Raw genomic sequence first — 22,560 nt, 5'->3', positions numbered from 1 at the left:
TCCTTTTTATTTTATTTTGAAGTAGCAAACAAAATCATATTTGGGTAATAAGTTATTTTGTATGCTTTAGGTTAGGTTGGTTAAACACACTTTGGTTGTTTACAATTGTTCATAGTGATAATTTTGTTTATTCATTAAAGAGTCCAAAAAGAAAGGGGTCTTATTTTATCTCATGGATGTGGAAAGAATAATCATTATTGTCTTACGAAGTATTAACTAAAAACCATATTTCCATGCTTTCCCTTCATTTCCTAAAGTTTTGAATTACTTATATAAATAAGGCTCTGTTCTTTTACGTTAAAATTCAATTCAGTTTAGTTCAGTTCAGCTCAACTCCTAATTTCCTTCTCTTATAAAATATTCAGTTCAGTTCAGCTCAGCTCAGTTCAGTTCAGTTTAGCTCAACTCCTAATTTCCTTCTCCTATAAAATATCCAGTTCAACTCTGTTTAGTTCAACTCTGTTTAGTTCAGTTCAGCTGAGTTCAGTCAATGAGAACATGCCCTAAGTACGAGTATTATGAATAAAATAAATTTCATAAACATAAGCATATCAACAATAAAACAATGCTACCCCTCGTCACCAACAACAACCTTCCTTTTCACAATCACTCTCCAACCTCGGCCTTAGCTAGACCATGAATCTCCCAACGATGTTAACAAAATCCACTAAATCATTGAATGTCACATGCAATTTGTTCACGAACTCCACCTACAATGTGTTGCCCCCCTATTAGTGAAATGCCCAAAAACAACTAGTTTGAACAATTGAAAAATGATTGCTCATATTAATTGAGATGTGCATACCTCCTCTTTTTTTTTTTTTTTGGGTGAAGACGAACAAAAACCAAACAAAAGCACACTTAGAAACGAAAAACAAATGACAAAAACAAAAATAACTAGGCTTTATTGACATTAGATCATGTCACATTGCCACCCCACTAAAGTCCTCAATAATTAGCATGAAAATCGTTTGGACCGTCTCAATAAGCTCAAAACTCTTAATCGAAGCATAATACCCTCGAATTTAATCAAAGTATAAAACCATTTAATATCAATAGATTCATAAACTATTATTTATCAAAAGTCAATTAGCAAATTGAGAAATTTGATAAAAGAAATTTCCAATGTTTCATCATCATGTGTGCATTCATCTTCTTATGTGCATTCCACTTGGTTAACAATTGTCACCCAATGGCTTACAACGTAAGGAAATAAGCAGTAACTCGGCAAAGCGAAGACCGTATCATACATCATCAACAACACAAAAACGTGGTTTCTTAATTGTTACCCGCATTACATTAAAACATCATACTCCGTATTACTTTAACTCCGTACCTTTCTCCTCCTACCAGGCTTCCACCACCAAGCCTCAACTTCTTCTCCCAGATCTATCATTCTCTCTCCTCACTCCTCCACACCAATTTTCAAACTTCCAGAATCTTCCTCCAATTTTCAATCACATTTCCAATTCAATTTCATTGATTCTTCGATTGAACTCTAATTATGTGGAGTTCGATTGCTAATTTGAAAGAAAACCTAAATAAAATTGCTCTTGATGTTCACGATGATGACGACGATGAAGATGAACTTTCGATCCGTGGTTACGATTCTCCTTACTCTGATCGAAGGCGTTCTCACAGTCTTGCTCATTCCAAATCGCCTTCTAATTCTCCCAATTTGTCCAATGGAAATGATTCTCCTTATGTTTCTGAGGTACTTGAGTTTTGTTCTTCACTTTTGTTTTGGATTGTTTCAGCTTATTACTCAAATTTAATCATAATTCTTAGGTTTTTGAGTTGATGACTTTATTTTTTGCTGAATTTTAGTGTTATGTTTTGAATTTTGGTTATTTTGATAATGTGCATGTAGATTGAGCGGTATAAATCGGAGATTAAGAAGCTTAGGGATTCCGAGGCAGAAATTAAGGTATTATCAGTTAATTATGCAGCTTTGCTGAAAGAAAAAGAGGTCAGTTTCTTACCTGTTGAATTCAGGATCATCAATTGCACTCTCCAAATGTTGTTCTTTTATTCTTCTTTTAAATTTCAAGTCTATGAATTAACACCGAATCTAAATGCATCTTGTGTATTCGAATATGGCTAATATTTGCGCCATTGACTATTCTGAAACACTGTCATTTAGGATTTAGAGAACTAGTGTTGATTATAGAGGTTGTATATGTTGATTTGTTAGTGATTTAGCTTTAGTTTATACTCTATAGGTGGAAACCGAGATTGTAGGTTTTGATTGGTTGATAATATAAAAGTCATATGTTAAGAATTTCGTAATAACCGAATAGCAGATTTTGAGTTGATGACTGGCATATATCTGGTTCTTTTGCCTGCATCATACTCGATATATGATAAGTGTTCAGTAGAATGTTATCCGAGAGGAAGGATATTGGTTTCGCACTTTAGTGTTTCAGAGTGGATCCTGTAAGCTTCTAATTTTGTATATCCTGCCAAAATGGACCATCCAAATTACTATGTAACAAACAATTGTAATATCTACCTATTATCTTTCGCTCTTGCTGCTGTATTAACGTTAACTAGCATTTTGGCCAAGGAGTGACCATTGAAATGCACCCAAATGGTATTAATTTAGGTGATATGAAGTAAAGATTCAATACATATAGTGAATTAGGTAAGGTAAAAATAAAGGGAGAAAGGGAAAGAGGGGGGGGGGGGACATTGTTCTTGTGGTTTGTGTTATTATAGACGAGGTATAGACGATGTGTTTACATTTTTCATTAAGCATATGATTAACTTTTTTATTCATAGTTCACATACACTGATACACCACTCGACATGGGTCATACACCCATGGAAGTGTTATTTGGGGATAAGATGCAAGTCACCAAAAGTACCATAATTTTTAATTGCAAGATTAGTTTTTTGCAGAATAATGACAGATGTTATGAGCTATGACTATTAGATATGCTAGATGCTTTATGTTTGGGGCTCTCGAAAATGGCTTAGAGTGTGCTGTGCTCAAAGGCACACAATTATTGGCATTGTATGGAATGATCCCTTACATTGAATTTTCTCACTTTTAAAAGAGGCTTTAGGCATGATGCTTAATATTGTTATTAATAGCAGTTATGCCTGGTGGAATTCTGAGTTTCTGACTTGGGAAGATGGCTGTAGGTCAGCTTTTGATAGAATAAAACCTTTTTACTTGAGTGAATATCTGATTTAATTCTCTATGTCAGGCTAGTAGTTTTGTGCTTATATAAGGATTTTTGAGCGAGAAGCTCTGTTAGTGTTGTCCATGACATATCTGACAGTTTTAAATTCAGCTAGTCTTTTTGTGCAGTTTAGAGAAGTCAGCCTTTCAAAGACAAGTGGTGATTGGTGGCTCGTATGAAAACACGTGAAGTTATATTTCTTCATCATCTACTTGTGAAACCAGGATTTCTGAATACCATATGTCTAGCAACCTCAAATGTATGATAGACTGAGCTTTAGAACTAGTAAACTTTTAATTCTATATAAATATTAAGCCAACCTAGACCTGTAAATCATAACCTTTGAGAATGATACTTTTCTTCATTGTAGATAGTCACATGGAAAAGAGGAGGTTTTTTGGTTGCTTTTTCTTATGGATTGTTTGGAGATTTATAAACTCTTGGGAGCATCCTTACATAAGGGCCTCTGGAAATTCTTAAAAATTAGTGCTTGAATGTTTAAAGCTCTGCATGCATTTGCAGATTTTTTTTTTTGTGCATCACTATTCTGTGTAAGAATTGATGGAGCTAGATAGACGCTAGATATGTTGTCACTATTTTGTATTTTCAGTTATTCTTTTGACAACATGGTCACAAATGTTGTCTTTATATACTAGACTACTCAAGAACCTCTTCCTTACGATTCTACCTATGATCTATGTTATCTGCTGATAGCTCTACTCTATAGTTAAGTGGCTGACTAAGATTATACTGTAAAGTCAGAATAGCCGAACCACATAATTCTAGAATAATGGTATGGTGAATTTTTAGGCTCATTTTACTTTCTGTTTTTCATGACTTTGTTTGCCTTTACCTTTCTGCTTATTTATGTGATATTCTCTTGTGCGGATATATTTTTGTGTTTGCTGTTTTATTTATCTGTCTTTATGAGCTTTTAATTGAACTTTTTAACTGAATTGACAGGATCATATAGTCAGACTGAATCAAGAAAATGGCTCGTTAAAAAAAAATCTGGAAGTAACAAATGCTGCCCTGAGTACGACCCGTAATGAAGCTTCGAGAGCATCAACAAGTAGTATGAATATGCAGAAGGTACTGTTTGAAACATTCTTCATTGTATAAGGGTTGAATGTCTGAATTATTATTATTATTATTATTATTATTTTTTTAATCAAATTTCCATTGCTTCCATAAGAAATATTGTAAGACTATTTTTGTAATCATTCTTGGATAGGAGAATCTTGTTTGAACTTGTTCTATTTGATTGGTTCTCTTTCTTTGGCTCTGCATTAGTTTCCGAGCATCTTTTGCCCGTGTCCTTTCCCACCTTCCATCTTTTCTACAGTTGGAGGTTGTTGGGTAGTGTGTATCTCATCACATCATCATTTAACTCTTTAAAATTACCGTACAGAACGGTATTGTTTCTGTGTCACTGTAGTTGGTGTTAAATGTCTTTCACTGTATAGCTTGCTCTTTTTTTAAAAAAAATTATTTAATATATGGCAATTTTTAGTATTCTCTTGTTATCTTTTGTAGTTATTGTAAGAACTCTTTTGTTTGATGTAGGGAAGTGGAGAGCAATCTCCTAGCCGGCAGAACAAGCATGGAACCTCTGCTAGAAATCGGTCTAGTGGGAATCAGTGGCAAAATGGTGTTGTTTCTAAACAGGATGGGATCAGCAATGGTTTTATACATACAAATCAAGCTGATTCGGATTCCAAATATCCAGATTCCCGTCGTGAAAAGGTAAATGCACATTCTGTTCTGCATTATCCTTAAATTTTTTACTCGTGCACAAACTGCCTTTTGAAAATGCACAAGCTAACACACAATGGGTATTGGAAGGGTGGATGAAAACAAGTTGAAAACCTACATTATATTCTTCTGTCCTCAATTCTTTATGTTGTGTCTGCCTTTTATTTCTTGTTAATTGACATTATCGAGATAATGGCACATTTATAATATGATTGTTTATCTTAGTTATTCCTATATTTTCCTTCGGAGATTTGGAGATTTTCTCAGCTATTGCTTGTACTTGGATTTAGCTTTAACAAAAAATAAATGACTTCTAGGAGCTTGCAGATATGTTAGAAGAGAAAAACAGACTTCTAGCTGCAATGCAGAAGGATCACGAGCTACAGATGAAAAAATTGGAAGCAGAATTGGAAAAAGATCGTGCAGAATTGGCGAATACAAAAGTCAAATTGCAAGGTTTCTTTTGCATGTACAATCTCCTTACTTCTCTCCTGTTGCTTATTTTGCATTAATCATTCGCTGCTGTTTTCAGACGAAGTAAAGACGAGTGGTTCATTAACAGAGAAGCTCAAGTTGTTGAAATCGGGACATAATGAAGTAAGTTATGAATTCTATTTTGACTCAAATTCAAGAAAAAAAATTATATTGTTACTGTTTCTCTAAAGATAGACATGAATAGTTGTGCTTGATTAATTCCATTTTGTACGGGTGTGCTTTAAATTTGAGTTATTGTGAATTAAATGTTGGCGTGACATTGGTGCCTATTATTTTGTTTTCACTTTTGTGTCTTGCTGTTATTGATCCATCTATTCTCGTGTGTGCATTCTCTTTCTTAATGGGATGATGGCGTGGAGGATCCTTTCACTGCATGTATACTTAAGTATCGATAGTCTTTAGGAATTTTTGTAATTTCCTATTTCTAGAAATTTAGATTGAAAGCAAGACATGTTCAAAACAAAATTTTACTTTTCCCTTTCTTCACACTCCAAGTCTCCTCTCTGTTAACTTAATCAGAATATATGGTATTCAGCTCCACTTCAAGCTCCTATTTGAGTCATCCTCTCAGAAGATAATGGCCCAAAACACTGTTCTTATAGATCTTGCTCTGATTTATCATGACCATATCCTTTTGACATCATTCCATACATTGAGATTGATTAGAATACTCTGTAGTCTGTACATTTATAAACTCGTAAGTTCTGATCCTTTTGACACCATTCCATACATTGAGTGGCTCAATTTATATATATAGTATTCACTAGTCAGAGTGGATTTTAAAATCATTTTATACGGAAAGGTTTTAGATATTTTCAATACGCTGCATTAGTAAGTATTGTGGAATTAATGTTTGTGAATTGCAGACATCATTTGAGGTGAATAAGCTGCGTCAAGAGGTGGATGAAAAAGAATTGGAAATAAAACAATTACAAATGGAACTTCATAGAAGACAAAATGAAGGAGCAAATGATACAGACTACCTGAGAAGAACAATATCAAGCCTGGAGAGGGAAAATGTCGAGCTAAAGGTTGGTCATCTTTTTCCTTTAGTTGTTTGCATTTTGTCAACAAGAGTAAATAATAAGTACAATCATGTTAGTAGAAGTGTAGTAACTAAATTCTCAGATTAATTCTAGGCAGAGAAGGAAAAACTTGAATCCACACTTAGTGATACTGCTGGAGCAGGGAAGCTGCAATGTAACAATATTAATGAGGTAATGTATGTGTGATGCTGATGATGTTTCTTGTAGGTCTTCACTGTTAATGCTATTCCAGTTTAACTAATACGTAGTGTACATGTAGGACGGACATGCATTTACGAGCTTCCCTGGTAAAGCTGAATTGGAGCATTCCTTACAACAGATTGAGAAGGAACTTGAAGAAACACGTCGAGGAAGGGATAAAGCCAAACAAGAGCTTGCTCGTCTAAAGCAACACTTATTGGATAAGGTTGTTTGCTTCATAATCTTTACCTCCTAATGTATTGTTTGTTAGCAGTACTTAATGAATTATGTGGCTAATATAACATTGGTAAACCAACTTATCAAACTCTATGGTAATTTTGATTAGCTCAACATTTCTTTTCAATGGATTTTGTCTCTTTTCATGCATCATATATCATCAAGTCAGAATAAATTCTATAGTTTCCATGTCCCATTAAATTTTTTAAGGGTAGTTTTGCTATGTTTTTTTTTTTTTTTTTTTTTTTGAATCAGAACAAGACTTTTAGTTGGGTGTAAAAAATGGATGTTGGTGAATTTTATAGAACTGGTAACATGTAAATGTGTGCAATTCTATCTCCCCTTCAACTATCTGTCATTGTGTCGCTAATATTCAAGGTATTTGTGTGCCATCTTCCTTTAGGAATTGGAAGAATCAGAAAAGATGGATGAGGATAGTAAAATTATTGAGGAGCTTCGACAGCATGTTGAATACCAAAAAGCAACAATCTCAAATTTGGAAAGAGCTCTGGGGCAAGCTCGTGCAAGTCAGGAGGAGATCAAGATGATGAATGATCATGAACTACAGCAGTCAAAGGAAATAATTGAGGACTTGAAGAAGAAGCTTGGCAGCTTCATGGGTGTCATTGATGCCAAAAATACAGAAATTTTGAATTTGCAAACTGCTCTTGGACAATACTATGCTGAAATTGAAGCAAAGGTCTTAACTTGGTCCCAAATATTCTTCCTTTTATATGTGCTTCAGAATGCATTGTTTGAAGACCTCTCATGCCCAAATTGTGAAACTTTTATTTACAGGAGCGTTTGGAAGGTGACCTATCTCTATCGAGAGAGGAGTGTTCAAAGCTTTCACAACTGCTGCAGGTCTGTGCTCCATTTCATATTAAAAGCCTTGAGTTTGTACTTTATTTGGCGTCTTTCACGTGTTACAGTAGCATGCAAAGTGCTCTAAATATGTGTTAATTTTTATCAACTTGTAGTGTGCATGTAGTTCAGTAGTTGATTTTCAGAACCTGATGCATTGCTGACTTCTAGTTGAATCCTGAAAATTCTTTGTGCCATTGGTTTCAAAGAAAGCCGAGAATCGCTTGTTGTGGACCATATTTGAATTTTCATTTCACATATTCAAATTTCCAGTTGAAATACTAGTAAAGTTAAATGTGCCAATCTATCTATCATTTCATTGCATATGGAGGTATTCTGAAGGGTGGAACATTTTCAAATTTCCAGTTCAAATACTAGTAAAGTTAAATGTGCCAATCTATCTATCATTTTATTGCATATGGAGGTATTCTGAAGGGTGGAACATTTCAAATTTGTTGTACTTGCTCTCTCTACAACTTGTCAGTAAATTGTCATAATTAATTCTTCGTAGCTCAGTAAAGAGAGTAGAAATGTTTCTGTGAGTTTGCTTCAGAAAATAACATGCCATATATACTGCAGGAATCACAACAGCAAGTTGAAGCATCAAACAAGGAGAAGGAAGAAATTTTAGCCAAGCTTGCCCAAGCAGACAAATCAGTAGCAGAATGGAAGAATCGGGTAAATAAGCTCGAGGAGGACAATGCAAAACTCCGTCGTGCGCTAGAGCAAAGCATGACAAGGCTCAATAGGATGTCAGTGGATTCTGATTTTCTTGTTGACAGGTTTGCATTTTGGAACCATCTTTTTAGGGACTGTTGGTACTTGATGCTTCCATCTTTCTGCTGATGTGAAAAGAACTGTTGGTGGTTGTGGCAACAATCTTTTTAGGGACAACTAATGTTTTTTGTGATATTTTTAGGCGCATTGTCATCAAGTTGCTTGTGACATACTTTCAGAGAAACCACAGCAAAGAGGTACATTGTTATTTCACCACCTCAATCTTTATTGTGTTGTGGATCATTTATATGAAATAAAAGTCTCATTTTCAATGCTAATAGTGGTAAACCATTGAAACTGGGCAGGTACTTGATCTCATGGTTCGCATGCTGGGATTTTCAGACGAGGATAAGCAGCGAATAGGCGCTGCTCAGCAAGGCGGAAAAGGTGTAGTTCGTGGTGTTTTGGGTTTGCCTGGCCGCTTTGTTGGTGGCTTTATGGGTGGAGGTTCGGCAGGGACACCTGTAAATATGGCTTCAGAAAATCAGGTAATTAGCTAGTTGATTTTTAATTATGTTTTATTTCTCAGACCTGGAGTTTTTTCTTAGCACCTTGCCATATGTTTTTACCTTCAGTCCTTTGCGGATCTATGGGTTGATTATCTTCTTAAAGAATCTGAAGAGAGAGAAAAGAGAGAGTCCACGGAATCCACCGAAGTATCAAAGGGAGATGTTAATGGTAGCAGTCCAAGCACCCCAACTGCTCCTCCAGCTTTGCCTGATCGAAGAGCAAGTTCTAGTGGACGTCCTCCTATCTTTTCTACCACAAATCCATCTATTGATACATCAAGATCGTCACATTCCTATCAGAGCTCTAAACCTTATGACCTTCCTGCTTCTGAGTTTTCCACAGTTCCTCTTACGCCCTCAGGCAAGCAGTTCTCATAGTTTGAGGCTCTTGAATACAGTTATACAAACATCGTGTAATTAGCCAAAAGGTAAAAGTTTTTGTTCTCTTATTTTTGTGGTTTTGTTCGTGTAATGTTTGATTCATTTATATATTGATTCAATTGCAAATATGATCCTCAATATTCCATGTAGATGATATAGCGAAACGTCAAATTGTTACTTGTCATAGACTTTTATTTAATACCCCAATAAGTCGTATTGAACGGTAGTCCCATGTATACAATCAGTGGTGGGCATGGGCCGTGCCGGGCCTACCGTGGGCCGTGCCTAGGCGGGCCATGAACAGTGTCGTGCCGGGCCGTGCCGGCCCACGGTGGAGGCGGGCCGTGCCGTGCCGTGCCGGCCTTCAAGCTTTCCCTGTCCACGGCACGGCACGGCCCACCGTGCCGGTCGTGCCGTGCCGGGCCGCCCGTCGTGCCGGCCACCGTGCCGGCCCACGGCTTACCCTTTTTTCTTTTTCTTTTTTAAAAAAAACAATTAAAAAAAACTTTAAAAAAACTTGAATTTTTTTTATGAAAGAAAAAATTGAATTGAATAATTATACAATTTAATATTTGAATTTAATAATTATTAAATTTTTTATGGAGTTAAGTTATATTAAATATTGTTTAAATTATATTAATATTTATTGTTCATTCATAATTTACTATATATCATATATATAATTTATAAATTATAATATATGAGAATAAGAGAGTAAGAGAATGAGATGAGAAGATGAGTTGTGGAAAGAATTGGAAGTTGAGGGTGGTATTTATAGGTGAAAATAGAGCCGTTTATAGCCGTTGGAGGGAAATAGAGCTGCTGCCAACTAGCCGTTACCCACGGGCCGTGCTGCGGGCCGTGCCGGCGGGCCATTTCACGGGCTCGTGCCGGGCCGTGCCATTTTTTGTTTTTTTTTTAAACGCAGCCCGCACGAGGCACGAGGGGCGTGCCGTCGTGCCGGGCCGGGCCACTCAGCGGGCCGTGCCGTGCCGGGCCATCCTCGTGCCGTGCCCGGGCCGCCCGCGTGCTGACCCGGCCCATGCCCAGCTCTATAATACAATCTGCATTCTCAGACTAATATATTTTCCCAGGGAGTTCTATTCCAATATCTTGAGTTTTCCCATCCAAAACAACTATGTAATGGGAAAAATTACTGATTTAGTTTTAATTTTGCTCTTGATAAAATTCATTGAAAGTAAAGCATGGCATGTAAAAAATAAAACTTTTGTTCAATTCGTGATGAGTTTTCGGTGTCAAATCTTGTTTATTGCCATTGAACCTATCTCATATGCGTTGTGTACATCATCTTTTCGGGATTCATTATTCAGTTACCTGAGATATAGCACGCCACCTAATGAAAAATATATTGATGATGAGTTAACATGTCAAGTTAGTGGCGACACAATGTACATTCGGATAGTACAAGGACAAGACGCCAAATTGGATACTAACAATTGAGAAAAATCTGGTATTGACAAGACAAGGACATACACTACGCCTTTAACGAATTGTCGTATTCCTATCTTCTATACACGTGTTGTCCATACGCCGTATGTAAGTTATAAAAATGGGGCAATTTTTTATGAAAATAAAGGTTAGCAACCATGATTTTTAATCAAGACAGATGCAAGGTCTTAAATGGATAATGATTTTTAACAACTTTAGCTAACACATGCTGTAAAAGTTAAACCCCCAAGGGAACAAGGGGCTTTGAGAGATTGAGAGACTCGAAACAGGATGGCGAATCTGGACTTTACCTGTAAAGCTTCCTCGGTTCCTGCGGTCATCAACGATTGACTGATGGAACCAGATGCAACCCTCTATCATAAGGCTGTAAAACATTGCCTATTTGTAAAAGTGAGATACTTTAAAATCGAGCCATTAAAGTTGCTACAAGACCTTCAAATCAAGTCCCTAGAGTTAATTAACAGATGAAACGACAGCACTTTAGGGTTTAAATAAAAAAAATTCAAGGAAATTTAACCAAGGAGATTAAAATGTGATCAACAAAGGGAAAACAAATCAAAATAAGCAGGTACCAAAATCTATTGTACTGTATATAATTAGCATAGCACAAGGGTAACAACAGATCAATGTATTGTGACTGATACATCACAACTAAACTCTAGCAAATACTATTACCTATCAAAGCCAAGAGAACCATGTCCACGAATAAACAAGATTAGGTAGCTCTACTGTGCCATAAATGTCAATAAACAAGAACAAAGCAACGCCCACAAAGCTTACAAAAACTGGCAACTCCAATCTAAACCCAGCAATACCACTTTTTAGGCACTGAAAGTCAAATGCAAATAGCCAAAATGAAAATGCCAAAGGTAGTGTAGCACAATGAACGACCTTTGGATAAGTCAAGAGTTAGGAGACCTAACACTTGTATGTGGTATAAGGCTTGTTTAACATCTCTAATCCGCCTTCTTGTTCTTCAAAGGTCCCATTGGAATCTTGCTAATGTACCTCTCATTCACCACACCGTAATGCTTCTTGGCCTCACCCATTGCTCTCTCGGCGAATGCATCAACATGATCCTCGTATTTCTCGTAGAGAACAGGGATAGTATGCAACAATACAAAATCTGTGGCAAAACCAAATGACAATGCTTAATGCCTATATACTTAAATCACGATCACAAAATAACTTTGCAATCTAAGTGCAATGAATAACAATAAGATCACTTACTGATATAGAAGAGGGTCAAGAAATCGCAGCTTTTGCCAACAATTGACAATATCCACAATCCTGCAATGACCTGCAAACAACAAATTATATAACCATTACTAGTTATTCAATACACAAGGTTAGTGATACATCCTCATAAAATAAGGAAAGTGATTCATACAGCAAGGAACTGCTTCACATCTTTTCCAGTAGCAACATCGTGCAACAGCTTAAGTCCGCGTCTCAACTCAGACACAAAAGCACTAACAATTTCCATTATCATGTTCTCTGGGAGTGTAACCTCAGGGATTTGAGGCGGTGAAGACCTATAATTCAAATTCAAAACATTAATCATCTATTCAAACAATTCAATGAACTAACTCAGTGCATAAATGATAATGTAGTAAACAAAGCGAGTTTGAAGATTACTTGTTGATAAAGCTGGATGCATTGGCCCATAGAAACAACACTGATAGGGAGAAAATCAAGAGGTGGCAAACGAGAGTGAGCAGGTGGTATCCAAGCAACTCAAACAAAATCCAAATCACGGTAGCTCCTCCGAGTACAGTAGCTGAGATCTTCTTGTTCCTCCACAAGAACACATCAGCAGCTGCAACACCATTTCACATTCATTTCATCATTTCTAATTCATCAATTATTTTTGTAGATTAATTTTTCCAATCTTCAAACAATAATTACAGCTTCAATTTATAATATCAACATAAGCTGCTATTCCGTACATAGATCAGTTTCTAATTGATTGATCGATTCATACATATATCAACCTCACTTTTTGCACATCAAATCAAATCGCAAATCGGAATAATTTAATTATGTAATACCTCCGGTCCAAATTACTCGTAACTTTGGAATATTTTATATCTCACAAATAATACCCAAAAGTTGCGAGTAATTTGGACCGGAGGTAGTAAAACGAATCTGAATATCATATGAAAATACAATTGCTGTAATAAAAAATCAAAGACTAAGCTCAGATTAAAAGTAAATCAAGTTATGAAAATCAAACAGCATCAAATTCAAATCAGAAGAAAAGAGAGAAAAGTGCATACGTTTTCCACCACCGAGAACTTGGTGAACAGGTTTCTCACGGCCAAAAAGACGGCGGATCTTAGATTGAACAGACGAAGAAGCAGCAGCAGCAGCAGGAGCCGGAGCAGAAGGAGACGACGTCGTCTTAGGCTTGTCAGATTCAGAATCTGAAGATGAAGAAGATGAAGAAGACGACGATGAATCATGCTTTTTCTCTTCCTCATGCTTCTTCTCTTCGTCGTGCTTCTTCTCCTGGTCGTGACTCTCATGGAAGTGAAGCTTCTCAGCGATCTTCTCCATGAAGGACGATTCTCCACCTTCGGGATGAGGAGCTTTGGTTTCTCCGATTTCCGCCATTAAAGCTTAACGAAGAAGTTTCAGAGAGGAAAAAAGGGGGAGATTGATTGGAGTTTCTAGAAAGTGAAATGAGGGTTTTATGAGAGAGAAAGAGAAATGGGAGGTTTTATAAAGAGAATGGGGATCACGAGGAAGGAAATAAGAGGAGAAATCGTGGCCGTTGAGATTAAATCAAGGGAGTTAATCTAGTGGTTTTGTAAGAGGGAAAGAAGATTCAAATTTCAAAAGCAAAAGTTTCAGAATATAAGTATTAATTAAATGGCGTTACTTGACGAATAATATTAGTTAACGGCGTTTGATGACGACTCTGTCTTCTGTACAATTGACGCTTTTTGAGTTTTCTTTTTTTGTTTACAGATGTGATTTAAATTGACGGTCATGAAGATGGAGGTGCCGACCGTGGGATGGTGGACGACACGTGGCATCAATTTAGAATGTTTTGTATTGGGACTTTGTCACCATTTTTTTTTCTTGTAAGGTGTGACTTAGGGCCTGTTCTCTTACGTTGAAATTCAGTTCAGTTCAATTCAGCTCAATTCAGTTCAGTTCAGCTCCTAATTTCCTTCTCTTATAAAATATTCATTTCAGTTCAGTTCAGTTCAGTCAATGAGATTAGGCCCTTAAATGCATCTTGATTTTATTTGTAGTAATATTTTGACATTGAAACGGTACAAAATACCCATATAAACTACGTAGTATATAAAGTGTGACTTTATTCTACTCTATACTCCGTAATATCTTAATTTTATTTATACAGAGTTAATTTACACAGTCAATGTATATGGACACACAATATAACAATACCTATCAAATTATCAGGGAGAAAACATTCCATCTAGTTCAATGTGAGAAACTTTGTAAGATTTTAAACTTTAAAGCTTGATTCACAAATTTACCTTAACATAGTTTGCTAACCTATCCGGATAAAGAAAAAATTAAATAAATAAATCCAGTTATGGCAGACTATATACACAACATATTTTCACTTTCAATGCTTTATTTATACGATTATATCACAGTATAAACTTCTATTTGTAGAAAATTCATTAACATATATGGTCAAAAGCTGTACATTATCAAATGGTCGGATAGAATGCTAAATCCTTGCAGATAGGAAGGAACGTTGAAGGTATATATATTAGGTAGACTAAAGACTATCCCTAATTTTGTACCTATGATACTTGATTTGCAAATTTACATTGGACCATGTACCTAAACATATTTTTGTGGTAGCTAATCTAATTACAATTAACTACGTCAGTCGTCAGAAGATGAGCCTTAGGAAGTTGTTAGGCTATAAATCATGTAAGTGGGCTCGACAATGACCTGGATAAGGAGGTATGTTCTTCTTAGGTCGGCTAAAGCTTACCGAAAGTCCGAAAGTATAGGCCTTTTTGCTGGATTGTTGATGCTATACCAGTCCAAAAATATGGGGGAAAAATACAATACGAGTAGTAATAATACTTCATTGGTATTTTAAAATATGCAACAATTTGATCCTGCACTACTTGTAGTTAATTCATGGTCAAAGTTTTCAAATTTTGACCCAAAAAGTAGCAATGAGGCAAAAATAAAGGGACCGAGGGAGTAATACGGAATGAGATACTCTAAAGTCCAAAATGGAGTAAAGTATAAAGTTACTCCCTAAACTGAAGCAAAAATTGCAATTCACTCACTAAACTTACAAAACTTGCATTTCACTCACTCTACTGGTCACCGGAGGTCATATTTCCATTTGTAACCGGTTTCTCCAGGTAAAAAAAAGGTAACTCCCTAAACTTTGTATTTTATTTAATTTTTTAAGTCTGTACAATCTAATCAAAACTGAACACCCAATGGGGAGCACCTTGGAACCAGGGAAACCATCATTACATCTCACAATACCCAATGCGCGGGAAAAGGAATACGCCTTTATAAGGAAGCTTCTGTTACTCTGTTAGAAGCTTTCTCATTTCATTTTCTCACAAGAAAACAGAGCTTTCAAAAAAAAAAAAAAAACTTTGATCTTTCCATTTGAAGACGAACACCATTAATGGCGTGGCCTGCAGATCAACTACCAGACTACAAAATAGCTCGCCTGTACACCGAAGACGGTATCTTCTTGTACTTTTTTGTTCTTGTACTTTATATTTGTTGTTTTTTGTAAATAAATGTTTCGTGGGTTTGTTTTTTTTTTTTTCTGAATTATGGTACTTTTGCTTGGATGTAGCTTAGATTGTGGTAGATAGTGACATTAGGACAAAATTTGTGTTTTTATGTGTGTTATTGATTATAAAGTAAGTGTGGGTAGGGTTTTAGGGTTTAGTGTAGAACAGGGGAGTTGCAGGGTGGGTTTGAACATGAGTTTGTCCTTAGTTGTTGATACCTTGCGTTGTATCCATAGGTATGGAGGCTTTGGCTGATTCTCACCCTCTATGGAGCCAGCAGGATCTCCTCGTCACCCACCTCTTCCCAAAGCTGTCCTGGGGTGCTATGATTGCTATGCAGCGTGTGTGCGTGAAGTGGAGGCTCTGGTGGCGTATGCGCAATTACGCATACACCCTTCCATTCCTAGGCCTTAGGGCTTCTGTGAACACATGGATCCTGGATGACCTCGTCTTCAACGATGGTCGTGACTTTCATGCCTGGATTAACAAGGACATGACCGTCTATTTCGATGGATTCCCCCTGTTGTTCAAGGATGAAGAGTAGGGTAGTTGTAGGGATGGGGGGGTAGGTCTCCAGTGAGCAGCTAGATGGTTTTTGGAGTTGTGCTGCTCTTTTTGTAAAGCTTTTATGTTTTTATGTTTTTATGTTCTAAGATCATTGTCATGGTAAGGTAGGTAGTGTAGTGACAGATTTGGGTAGGTTTTTGGTTTCTGTCACTACCATGACAATTGAATTGATGATGTAATGGCTTCTTATGAGAGGCCTTATTGAAATGTATTGAACAAAATCCATCTTTTGTTGATGATTGGTGAATGAAAATTTCTTATTTTGCATATATGGTTATTCATCTTGTTATACTTAATACGCTTACATTATTGTATGATTATCAAATTATTCTACTTTGTATGGTTGTTGAACATGTTCTTGTCATGACTAAATCACTAGTCCTAATTAAAATATGTGTTTTGTATGTTCAAATGGCAGATAAGCAAATGTCTGAAATCAAACCATGCATAATTGTTCACCATGGTGGGGAATGGTTAGAGTGTGGTGAAATGATGTACATTGGGGGTAGTGTTAGAGTGTTTGATGGATTACATATGGATTTAGATGCTACTTATGTCAGGGAATTGATAGAGTCTTTGGCATACCATGATATAGTGAAGCTTCATTACTTGGACCCAAGGAAAACATTAACTGATGGTGTTAGGTATTTAGGTTTTGAGAGGAGCACTTTTGATCCATTTCTTGCTTTGTTATTAGAGCACAAGGTCATTCATGTATACACTGAGCATGAAAGTGGGACTGATGATTTAGATGGGGGTTCTTTCTTGAATATGTTGACTGGTGGGGCATCTGGTAGGTCTAACCCTAGGAGTAGTGATGTGAATGAGGTCAATGAGGTGGATTATGATAGTCAGGGAACAGATGAGGATGACATGGAATTTGTAAATGCTAGGATTAGGGTTACTCAAGAAAAAAAAGGAACTAGCATCATATGAGGAAGAGCTTAGTATGTTGCAAAGGTTGGCTGACTCCAAGGGTAAAGACAAACTTAATGTTGATGATAATTGGGAAGATTGGAGTGACAATGGGAGTTGTAGTGAGGGGGAAGGTGATGATGAAGACTGTGGTTATTTGGTTGCACCTGACACTATAGATAATGTTAGGAAACAGCAGAGAGTACTAACTGGTGATGCAGATTCTTCTTTTTTTGTGGGACAGTCTTATGAGAATGCTGCAATGTTTAGGAAAGCATTGGGGAACTACTCAATTGAATCAGGCAGGGATGTTCCATATTTTAGGAATGATAGAGACAGAGTAGGTGCCAGATGTAAGCATCATGAGAAAGGCTGCCCATGGAAGATCTGGGCCTCCTGGGATCAAGGGAAAAAATATTTTAAAGTAAAAATACACATAGGCAAGCACACATGTGGTAGGTCAGCAAGAGTTAAGAGAATGAATGCAACCTGGATTGCCAACACATATGCCAACAAGTTTAGGGTCAACCCTTACATGAAGCTTCATGACATAGTGCAGACAATCTGGTTGGAAAGGAGAATCAGGGTAAGCAATTTCAGGGCAAGGAAGAGAGGGCAGGCCTTGATAGTGGGTGAGTATGAGGAGCAGTATGGTCTTCTCCCAAGATATGCTGATGAAATACTTAAATCCAACAGGGCAAACACAGTCAAGATGCAATTGAATGCTAACATTTTCCAAAGACTGTACTTATGTTTTGATGCTCTAAAAAAGGGATTCTTAGCTGGTTGTAGGCCTTTCATATCATTGGATGGATGCTTTTTGAAGGGACCATTTGGGGGGCATCTTTTGGTAGCTGTAGGGAAAGATGGGAACAACCAAATGTTTCCCATAGCATGGTCTGTTGTAGAAGTGGAGAGTACAGACAGTTGGTCCTGGTTTCTGACTTTGCTAGGTGAGGATTTAGGGACTGTGACTGGTGCTGGTTACACATTCATGAGTGACCAGCAAAAGGGGTTGCTTGCTGCAGTTGCTGCAGTGTTTCCTGAAGCAGAGACTAGGGTATGTGCTAGGCATGTATATTGCAATTTCAGGGGTGTGTTTGGAGGTAGTCTTGAGTTCAGAAAGCAGTTCTGGATTATTGCTAAAAGTTCAACAGAGAATGATTTCAATGCAAACATGCAAGTGTTGAGGGAGATATCAGAAGATGCAGCAGATGATTTGATGAACAGGAACTACATGAAATGGTGTAGGGCCTTCTACAACACTACCTCATGTTGTGAATCTGTAGACAACAACATGAGTGAGGTATTTAATGCCTACATTTTGAACTCAAGGCATAAACCCATCATAACTATGTTGGAAGACATCAGAGAAAGTCTGATGGAAAGGTTACATAAAAAAAGGGATGAAATTGGGAAAAGAGATGTGGTGCTATGCCCTAGGATTCAGCAACAACTAGAGAAGCACAAGGTTTGGGCAAGAGGGTGGAATGCCTTTTGGGATGGAGGGTTTACTTATAAAGTAAGGAGAGGGGCAACACAGACAAAATTTGTAGTCAACTTGCAAGCTAGAACTTGCAGTTGCAGGGCTTGGCAAGTGAGTGGTATACCTTGCAAGCATGTTGTTGTTGCCATCTGGAACAAGGTTGATGAACCTGAAAATTATGTGAGTGATTACTTCAGTAAAACAACCTATCTGAAAGCCTATGATTATTTACTTGAACCTCTAAATGGTCCTCAAGAGTGGCCAAGGTCTGATGATGTAGTGCTGCCACCCAAACTGAAAAAAGTCCAGCACAGACCTAAGGTGAAGAGAAGGTTACAGCAGGGGGAGGTGACAGCAACTGTGAAACTAAGGAAGAAAGGAGTTGCCATGCACTGCAGCCTCTGTGGGGTCCAAGGGCATAACAAAAAAGGGTGCAAGAATGTCTCTCAAGGTGGTCCTAGCCACACCAATGCTCAGTCCAGCAGTACACAGCAAACTGATCATGCAGCTGCAGGACAGAATCCTCTTCCCATGCACATGAGAGGGATTGGCTTATATACCTACCCTAATGGCTTTCAAAGATTGTCAACAGTAAGTATTTTCTAGTCAATCAATTTCCTAGCCATTTTCTCCTACACACTCTAATTTTAATGTTAATAATTGCAACTTTGTGCAGCCTACTCAACCTGTTCAGAGAGCTTACTACAGAGACAATGGGGGTGGTGAACAGTCAGTGTACTCTGTCAGTCAAGATGAGTATCCACTGTCCAGCCAGCCTTCTCAGAGTCAAAACACAATTTCAAGCCAAACATTGCAGGTATTATTAGATTTAAGCAGTACATTGTAAATTTAACTAACACAATATTCATTTCATTTATTTAAATTTTCATTCAAACAGAACATGGCAAAGGCAAGGAGGCATGACAAGCACTAGGAACACATGCCTAAGGTACAATCCCTATCTCTGACTTCTACATTACATTCTAAATACAAACCAAGTTACAAAAACAACAATTAAAACCAAAATAAACTTCCACAGTTCACAGTTGAAGCCCAATTTATACCCTGCTGCCCTTTTTAACTTCAGCATCAAATATTCACCCTCAACCTTCCTTAACTTCTTGTTGGCTTGCTTCAGATCATGCCTAAGGCTCATAACCTCTGTTTTCAGCTCCTGCTTCTCCTCCATCAAGCCCAAAATGACTTCAGTCTGCCATGATGTGGGATCTTCAACATCAACCCACCTAAAATACTTGCAACCCCTCCTTTCTGTTTCAGCATCATAGTCAGGGCATGCATAAAACCTTCTACCAGGATTATCTTTAGTCCATGACCTACTCTTTGACACTAACAACCCACAATGACACCTTCTTCCCCCTGAACTCACTCCAGAACTTGTCCTTGACATATTGCAGAATTAATTTTTTTTTTTCCTAAATTTTTTTTCCTAAATTTTTTTGCAGAGTTGAAGTGCAGAAGTAACGGATGCAATGGAGTTTATATAGAGCTGCTGCACTTAGTTTTTGATCCAACAATATTTTGTAACGGCTAGTTTTTTGGAACCAAAAGAAACTGATTTCTAAATATAGTTTAGGGAGTTCCTGCAATTAAGTCAGAAAGTTTAGAGAGTTGTCAGAAAGTTTAGGGAGTTCAAGTATTTCACCTGTAATTGAAGGTCAAAATTCAGTTGAGTGAGTGAATTGCAACTTTTGTAAGTTTAGTGAGTGATCTGCAACTTTTGCCAAAGTTTAGGGAGTGACTTTATACTTTACTCGTCCAAAATGTAACAACTTAACCAGTATTAATCTTGTAAATGAAGTTATTACAATAACCAATAGACATAGTGCTTCCACTTACTAGTCAATGTAAGAATCAGAATGAGGATGAACTCGACGTAATATAAAAAGAATATGAGGATACGGACAAACCAAAGGTTCGTAACCCTCTACCCACTGCATAATGTAACAGTGTAAGACTGGATCTAAATGAAGCACACACAATGAACAAAATGTTGGAAACAACATTACAATATACACTACTGCCAAAAGATTAAAAAAATTTGATGCAAACCATGCAATATTTTTTTTTTTTTTTTTTTTTGACAAAACCTGCAGCTTAGCCCATTTTATTAACTCACCAAGAGATTAACATCATTACAAAGAGCACCCTGTATTTCAGCAGGGGATTCTTTAATCAACAGTTTATATTTTAATCAACGGTAACATTATATATGGGTGCAAATCAACAGAAATTATTCATTTCCTACCCATTCATATTATTGGATCATTGACTCTTAGCTAAGGAATACATCTCGGGGTCATATAATGCTGTTTGAAACCATATATGATCATTATACATTGTCATAAACGTACGTGGTAGGCTTGAGTTTACAAAATCGGTGCAAGTTGCGAACGGGTAAAATGACCGTTTCAGGACATATTGGATGGTTCCACTGACCCAATTAGACTCCCAGAGGGTTTTATGGACCATGGTAAATATCTCGGCAATTTTTATTTCCGGGCGAAAAAAAAGTTCAAAAAATTACAAATTTAAAGGCTATAATCCACGATTTTTGAGAAAATTTTGAGGTTTTTGGTCCCGGTAGAGAAAAGCCTTGAGACCGTACGAGATACATTTCGGGGTCATATATTGCCGTTTGAAACCATATATGATCATTATATGTTGTCATAAACGTACGTGGTAGGCTTGAGTTTAGGAAATCGGTGCAAGTTGCGAATGGGCAAAATGACCGTTTCAGGACATATTTGATGGTTCCACCGACCCAATTGGACTTCCTGAGGGTACTAGGGACCATGGTAAACATCTCAGCAATTTTTATTTCGGGCGAAAAAAGTCAAAAAATTACAAAATTGAAGGCTATAATCCACGCTTTTTGAGGAAACTTTGAGGTTTTGTGGCCCGGTGGCGAAAAGCCTTGAGACACTAAGGATACATTTTGGGGTCATATATTACCGTTTGAAACCATATATGATCATTATACGTTGTCATAAACGTACGTGGTAGGCTTGAATTTACGAAATCGGTGCAAGTTGCGAATGGGTAAAATGACCATTTCAGGACATATTTGATGGTTCCACCGACCCAATTGGACTCCCGAAGGGTACTAGGGACCCTGGTAAACAACTCAGCAATTTTTATTTTCGGGCGAAAAAAGGTCAAAAATTTACAAAATTGAAGGCTATAATCCACGCTTTTTGAGGAAATTTTGAGATTTTGGAACTCGGTGGCGAAAAGCCTTGAGACACTAAGGGATACATCTCGGGGTCATATAATGCCGTTTGAAACCATATTTGATCATTATACGTTGTCATAAACGTAAGTGGTAGGCTTTAGTTTAGGAAATCGGTGCAAGTTGTGAACGGGTATAATGACCGTTTCAGGACATATTTGAGGGTTTCACCGACCCAAATGGACTCCCGGAGGATACTAGGGATCATGGTAAACATCTCAGCAATTTTTATTTCCGGGCAAAAAAAGTAAAAAAAATTACAAAATTGAAGGCTATTATCCACGCTTTTTGAGGAAATTTTGAGGTTTTGGAACCCGTTGGCGAAAAGCCTTGAGACACTAAGGGACACTTTTCGAGGTCATATAATGCCGTTTGAAACCATATATGATCATTATACGTTGTCATAAATGTACGTGGTAGGACTGAGTTTACGAAATCAGTGCAAGTTGCAAACAGGTTCCCGGGTCAGGTCAGTTTTTGATAGCTCTAGTTAAACCATGAATAGTAAAGCGGAATTGAAAATGGGTATATGGGTTCATTACTTCATTCTAACGGGTGATAAGTTGAAGCTGAAACCGGAATCTGGACTTAAAACTTTTAATTTCTGGATAAATGGGCTGTACGTCAATTTCAATTGGGCTGAAATTCTGGACCAAGTTTCGCATTTTATGAGCTTC

General features: G+C 37.2%; 3 protein-coding genes across 4 annotated transcripts; 2 read left to right on the top strand and 1 right to left on the bottom strand.

Moving 5' to 3' along the window:
• Positions 1–1,315: 1,315 nt before the first annotated feature.
• Positions 1,316–9,579, top strand: LOC145614696 (golgin candidate 4-like). Of its 2 annotated transcripts, none has more exons than XM_081669769.1 (15): positions 1,316–1,714; positions 1,871–1,969; positions 4,152–4,280; positions 4,755–4,934; positions 5,261–5,399; positions 5,476–5,540; positions 6,305–6,469; positions 6,578–6,655; positions 6,744–6,890; positions 7,305–7,601; positions 7,700–7,765; positions 8,345–8,547; positions 8,685–8,739; positions 8,848–9,030; positions 9,118–9,579. In XM_081669769.1, exons 1-15 carry the CDS (start codon positions 1,505–1,507, stop codon positions 9,427–9,429), a joined length of 2,328 nt encoding a protein of 775 aa, XP_081525895.1. In that variant the 5' UTR covers positions 1,316–1,504; the 3' UTR covers positions 9,430–9,579. The 2 variants fall into 2 exon arrangements, with proteins under 2 accessions (XP_081525895.1, XP_081525896.1); XM_081669770.1 differs by lacking the exon at positions 1,316–1,714 and adding an exon at positions 3,317–3,447 and having other exon boundaries at positions 1,875–1,969.
• A 1,884-nt stretch (positions 9,580–11,463) lies between these two features.
• LOC145614697 (reticulon-like protein B4) lies at positions 11,464–13,606 on the bottom strand. The gene is made up of 5 exons (XM_081669771.1): positions 13,182–13,606; positions 12,541–12,721; positions 12,293–12,437; positions 12,133–12,202; positions 11,464–12,028 (listed from the first exon to the last, which is right to left on the bottom strand). Exons 1-5 carry the CDS (start codon positions 13,516–13,518, stop codon positions 11,859–11,861), a joined length of 903 nt encoding a protein of 300 aa, XP_081525897.1. The 5' UTR covers positions 13,519–13,606; the 3' UTR covers positions 11,464–11,858.
• A 3,575-nt stretch (positions 13,607–17,181) lies between these two features.
• LOC145613000 (uncharacterized) lies at positions 17,182–19,567 on the top strand. Its single transcript, XM_081668079.1, has 3 exons — positions 17,182–19,224; positions 19,310–19,450; positions 19,532–19,567. The coding sequence occupies exons 1-3, from the start codon at positions 17,182–17,184 to the stop codon at positions 19,565–19,567; spliced, it is 2,220 nt and encodes a 739-aa protein (XP_081524205.1).
• Positions 19,568–22,560: the final 2,993 nt, after the last annotated feature.

The sequence above is a fragment of the Chenopodium album genome, chromosome 25, assembly GCF_948465745.1.
Source record: "Chenopodium album chromosome 25, dcCheAlbu1.1, whole genome shotgun sequence".
In the NCBI taxonomy this organism is placed as follows: domain Eukaryota; kingdom Viridiplantae; phylum Streptophyta; class Magnoliopsida; order Caryophyllales; family Amaranthaceae; genus Chenopodium; species Chenopodium album.
The sequence above is the reverse complement of the archived record's forward strand: the minus strand, read 5'-3'. Positions and strand labels throughout refer to the sequence as shown.